The sequence below is a fragment of the Ogataea parapolymorpha genome, chromosome I (assembly GCF_000187245.1).
Source record: "Ogataea parapolymorpha DL-1 chromosome I, whole genome shotgun sequence".
NCBI classification, from domain to species: Eukaryota; Fungi; Ascomycota; class Pichiomycetes; order Pichiales; family Pichiaceae; genus Ogataea; species Ogataea parapolymorpha.
Window position 1 is genome coordinate 949,767 of NC_027866.1, and position 6,000 is coordinate 955,766.

The following is a 6,000-nucleotide window of genomic DNA, read 5'->3' on the forward strand; positions in this document are numbered from 1 at the left end:
GGTAGTTTTGAAAGCCTCAGTTCGTTTCCGCTAATTCCCTCATTATTTCAATTGTCCCATTTGCTCTTGGTTGGAACTGATACTTGTCATTGGTAGGGACTAACTCTGCGTTGCTACCACTGCCATATCCTCCTCCTCCAGGGGTCCTGATAATAATTCTATCCCCAGGGGCCACGGAAATGGAACTTTTTCCTCCGAGATTGATAATGCTACCATTAACTCTCTTCACCACGGTCTCTCCTCGTTTTCCCTGGGAACCCCCAGCAAGCCCATAAGGCGCAAAAACTCTTCGTTCAGAAAGAATACAAGCGACCAGCGGAGTAGTGGCTTCGATTTCGCGCACTGCCCCATTTCCACCTTGAAAGTTGCCTGCTCCTCCACTACCTTCACGGATACCAAACCTTCTCAAAACGACCGGATATCTCTGCTCATAACTCTCTGCATCTGTGATCTTGGTATTTGTCATATTTGTTTGTACTGCATCGACTCCGTGCCAGCCGGGTCCTGCACCACTTCCATTGCACACTGTCTCATAGTAGCCAAACCCGTCAGGCCCATCGACTCCAATAGTAAAGTTTGACATGTCACCACCACAGGCAGCTGCGTACTCAAATGCCCGGAAAATGACGTCAACAATACGCTGTGATGTCAGTCCGTTCCCAGCACATACTGCAACCTCTTCGTCAGGACGTAAAAGAGTTCCTTGAGGAACATTTATGCTAATAGGAGCAAGACACCCTTGATTAAGAGGTATATCGCCTTCGACCATACAGCGTAAAGCAAATATAATTGATGACTGTGTGACAGCTATTGGAGCGTTCCAATTACCATTCACCTGTGAGCCTGTTCCGGTAAAATCAAAAATAGCAGACCCACTTTCAGTATCGATATCAATGGCAAGATGGATGACAGTGCCATCGTCCATTCTGTCTTCTGCTTCTAAGTGTGATGTATCATACCTCTTACTAATATCTTTCAGCAAGTTTCTGATGGCTAGCTCCGAGGCGGATTGGATTTCGTTCATGTAAAGATGAACAACGTCCATCCCATACTCATTCATGAGAGCTTTAATGAGCGAAGTTCCTTTTGCATTTGCGGCTATCTGTGCCTTAATGTCACAAATGTTGTCACCGAGGGTTCTAGTTCCATGATTGCCTGGTATGCTGGAAGGCTGGTCGTATAAATACTCTCGTATTGTCTGTTCGTCAAACTCTCCGTCTCTGATCACCTTGACTGCCTTGAAAATGGCGCCTTCTTGCCAAAGCTGGGTTGAGTTAGGTGGCATCGATCCAGGGAGAATTCCGCCAATGTCGGCGTGGTGGCCTCTTGACGCCGTCCAGAATATAATACGACTCCCGTCTTCGTCAAAGACCGGTGTCATCAAGGTAATATCAGGTAAGTGCGTGCCACCAGCTATTGGGGAATTGGAAATAATAACGTCCCCAGGATGAATATTATTGCCCCAATGATCAATCTGCCATTTGACAGCATATGCCATGGAACCTATCATTGCGGGAACATGGGGGGCATTGGCCACTAACCCACCGCTAGCAGAAAACACAGAACATGTAAAATCCAAACGCTCTTTGATATTTGTGCTGATACTAGAACGCTGCAATGATCTTCCCATTTGCTCTGCAATACTCATGAATCGGTGATTAAAAACAGACAGCTCGATGGGATCCACTTTCAGTTTGGTCGACTGAGTTTCAAGCCTTGGTACATCTATAAGGATAGAAGTTGTAAGGACTTTTGCCGTTGCATTGGGGATAATAACCAAAGTTTGTATGTCGTTGACAATGAAAGCTGGCCCAGGTATCAAATCACCGCGCTGTAAATCTTCTAAGACGTAGACAGGACAATCAACAAATTTTGAGTCAAAGTAGCTTTTTTGAACCTTTATAGCTTTTGCTCGTGTATTAATGAAATGCGTAGTCCTTTCTTCCTCCAAAGGATATGTAATCTTGCCAGCAATTCCGCTGGCTGTGGATCTTACCCGAAGACTCTCAACAACAACTTCACGATCAGATTTGAGACCAAACTCTTTAAAGTGCTGCTTCTCAAACTCGGAAATGACATCATTTGCGCCATTCCACTCAATCATTAATGCGGTATTGCTACCCTTATATTTTAAATTCAGAAACAATTTTGATTCAAGAGTCTTACCATATTCATCAAGATCATTCTCAGTTTCTTTTTGGAGTTCCAAGAGACTGTGAAATATAGTAGAGCTGGTCTCTTCCGTGAAAACTTTTGAGCACGGCAATTGCTTTTCAACCACACTATCGGCCACCGATATTCCATAGGCAGATAGCAGGGAAGAATGCTTGTGTATGCAGACTTTGGTAATACCTAGACTCTGGGCAATATGGCAAGCATGTTGACCTCCAGCCCCGCCAAACGAACATAAAACGTGGCCTGAAGCTTTATGTCCCTTTGATTCGGTCAGTTGTTTAATAGGTCTTGACATTGATACATTTGCAACCTTTAGAAATCCCTCCGCGACATCAAATACGGTAAAACTCTTACCTGTACTTTCATTGATCTCTTTGGTCAGCTCTTCAAATTTCTTCAGCGCACTGTCATAGTCTAAAGGCTCATCTTCATTGGGACCGAAAGCTTTGGGAAAGAATTCTTTGATGAGTCTCCCCGTAACAAGATTAGCATCTGTCACTGTCAGTGGTCCATTTTTTCTGTAGCAGGCAGGTCCAGGATGGGAAGAAGCTGATTTTGGCCCTACAGTGAATAAACCGTTTTTCCATTCTAGTATTGATCCACCACCAGCGGCCACCGTGTTGATGTCCAATTGAGGTGTCCTGATTGATACCCCTGCGGTGACAGTCTCGAAAACATGCTCCAGCTTACCATCATATCTTGAGACATCCGTGGATGTTCCGCCCATGTCAAAGCCAATCAACGGGGTTTCAGAGCTGAATGTGCTTTTGCTATAGCCAATTACACCCCCAGCAGGGCCAGAGAGTAGGGAACGCAATCCATTGATTTTTTCAAAGCTGATCAGACCTCCATCAGATTGCATAATCTGACATTTGACTCGATCAAAAGTACCAGAAACAAAACCACACGTGAAAGTCCTGATATAATCTTTCATTACCGGAGTGACATATGCGTCGGCAACGGACGACTGTGTCCGGCTAACAAATCCAGGTAAAGCAGAGATCTGAGAAGACAGCACGATGTTTTTGAAACCAAGGCTTTCTGCAATTTTTGCAGCTTCCTGTTCATGCTTAGGATACAAATAAGAATGCAAAAAAGAAAATGCAACGGACTCATAGCCTTTCGCTTTAGCTTCCTGAAGCTTCCGAATTGTAGATTCAACATTCAGCGGCTCAATGATCCTCAGAGGCTGGCTTGTAAGACTCTCAATTTTTGCAAACTTTTGATAGAAATCCAAGTTCGCTGCTTTATACTCGGAAGAGCTTTCAACAGTCACTCTTTCATCCACTTCCCAGATATCGGAAGCCAAAATGTCATGTTTATTGATTTTGAAATCAAACATATAAGGGCGACTTTGATCACCAATATGCAACACATCGCGGAAGCCTCGTGTAACAAATAATGCTGCGTTGCTTCCCTTTCGTTCAAGAAGAGCATTGGTGCTAACAGTTGTGCCGAGTCGAATTTCCGAGACATCGTAAAGATCAAGTAGTTCCCCCCGGGGAATCTTGGTCCCCCTGTGCATCTCAAGAACACGACGGATGGCCTCGACAGGTGCGTCTTCGTAACTTTTTGGGTCCACGGATAAAACCTTCAGGATTATTTCATTACCCTCGGTCGAGGTAGCAATACAATCGGTGAATGTTCCTCCACGATCTAATGTTAGATGAAGGATAAGATAACCTACCAATGGATATATTTAGCATGTTACTTCTGAAGGTTCCGGATAAAGTTCTGATATATGATGTTCACGCGTGTGGCTCTGAATTGTAGATCATTTTTTATGCACGCGGTGGTTGCATCCCGATGATTTCAACCCTTATCAATGGTAAGAAAATGCGACTATATGATAAGAAAGCAAATGTCTCAAAAATCAAAGATGGCGGAATACGCTCAATTGGAGCCACATCAGTTCAGAAAGCTTTGTCGAGACGCAAAACATACCTCCCACACGTCGGGTGCTTGTGAAAAATATGCCCAGGCCAATCTTATAGTGCTCCCAAAAGAGTACGCAAACGATTTCGTCAACCTGTGCCTTCGTAACCCGGTGCCATGCCCACTACTATGCCAAACCCCTGTCGGTGATCCCTTTAAAGTAGACGACTCAAGGTATCTCCAGAAAGGCTTTGATTTGAGAACTGATTTTCCCTCGTACAACATTTACGAGAATGGAGAGCTGAGATTAACCAAAACGGATGTCAGGGATGAATGGTCCAGTAACCACATAGGGTTCCTAATTGGCTGCTCACATTCCTTTGAACATGAACTTTGTGAGAATGGACTAGTTCCTAGGCATTTAACACTTGGACGTGGAGTACCTGTTTACAAGACCACTAAAAGACTTGATCCGTCAGGTGTATTCATTAATTGCACGTATGTCGTCAGTATGCGTCCCTACAAACCAGAAGATGTGCCGAAAGTCCGTAAAATTACTTCAAGCTTTAAGAAAACACATGGAGAGCCAGTTGACTGGGGCTACGATGGAGCAGAGAGACTAGGAATTCCCGACTTGAAACGCCCAGATTTTGGTGGACAACCTGTCATTCATGACAATGAGGTTCCTGTGTTCTGGGGATGTGGGGTGACACCTCAGCTGGTAGTGATGCAGCAAAAGGACAAGATCAGAGGCCCAGTTATCTCTCATACTACAGGTGCGATGTTGGCGTTGGACATTACCAGCGAGGACATAAAACGTATAGGATGATATCCGGTAAGACCGTAACCAAAAAAACAGTATCACGTTAGGAACCACGCATTACTTGATCAGCCTAGCAATGTTAATATCTTATCATCGGAAAACAGGCTCCACTTCTGCATATCTGCCAAAAATGACTTAAAATCGGACACTCAAACCGATTGTGAATGTAAGGAGCGTGCAGTAAAGTATGCAAAATACAAAAGCGCATAATTTTGATAGGCACAATTGCCATAGTATTTCCTATTTGGGAAACAACACACGTCTGTCACAGAAACGCAGTGCATAATTTTCCGTGTCAGATAAGAAAACCTTATCGAAATGGACACTCGAAATATAAAAGCCTCACCAAATATCTTTGAGATTGACTTATGCTTAAGTCAGAAGATTCTGTGAAGGGGGCTGGAGTTGTGGTTGAGATCGCACCCTCGGTCTCCACAGAGTGCCCATTTCCTTCTGCGCACAAGCGATTGATTCGCCGCATGGATTTAAGAATAATGCCCATCCTTTCGGCAATGTATTTCTTCTCCGCTTTGGACAGATCCAATATTGGAAACGCCAAAGTTGCCGGTATGAACACTGATCTTGGAATCTCTGATGCACAGTATTCGACAGCGGTCTCGATAGTTTATGCTACCTATCTGCCATTCATGCTTCCAGGCGTTTTGCTGATGATGCGCTACTTTAACAATAAAAAACGCGAGTACCTTGGGTGCATGGTCGCATTATGGTCATTGGTTTCTATTTTTACAATGTTTGCCAGTGGATACGGATCACTTATAGCATGCCGACTGTTGCTTGGGCTTTTCGAAGCCTCGTTCTTCACTTCAATTTCTCTCATCATTTCAGACTTTTATTTCCAGTCCGAACTTTCACAGCGTGTCTCATATTTGTTTGCAGCATCTGCATTTTCCAGTGCTTTTGGGGGCCTCATTGGAACTGGAATTACAAAAATCAATTCCGGCTTGGCTCCATGGAGATACATCTACTTGATCGAAGGACTCTTGTCTTTTGCAGGGAGCTTTTGGATGATGTTTGGAATGCCAAACACTCCAGAAGAGGTCGCCCATGGAGAAGAAGAAATGAGAGTGCTTGAGTGGAGAAGCGAACAGCGGAGGTTATTCATGATG

At 44.2% G+C, this 6,000-nt stretch overlaps 2 protein-coding genes across 2 annotated transcripts; one reads left to right on the forward strand and one right to left on the reverse strand.

The window, feature by feature from the left end:
• Positions 1-16: 16 nt before the first annotated feature.
• On the reverse strand, positions 17-3,517 carry HPODL_02392 (5-oxoprolinase; the record flags this gene model as incomplete). The annotated part of the gene is made up of 1 exon (XM_014082020.1): positions 17-3,517. The coding sequence occupies one exon, from the start codon at positions 3,515-3,517 to the stop codon at positions 17-19; it is 3,501 nt and encodes a 1,166-aa protein (XP_013937495.1).
• A 483-nt stretch (positions 3,518-4,000) lies between these two features.
• HPODL_02393 (uncharacterized protein) lies at positions 4,001-4,879 on the forward strand (the record flags this gene model as incomplete). The annotated part of the gene is made up of 1 exon (XM_014082021.1): positions 4,001-4,879. One exon carries the CDS (start codon positions 4,001-4,003, stop codon positions 4,877-4,879), a length of 879 nt encoding a protein of 292 aa, XP_013937496.1.
• Between the last annotated feature and the right edge of the window lie 1,121 nt (positions 4,880-6,000).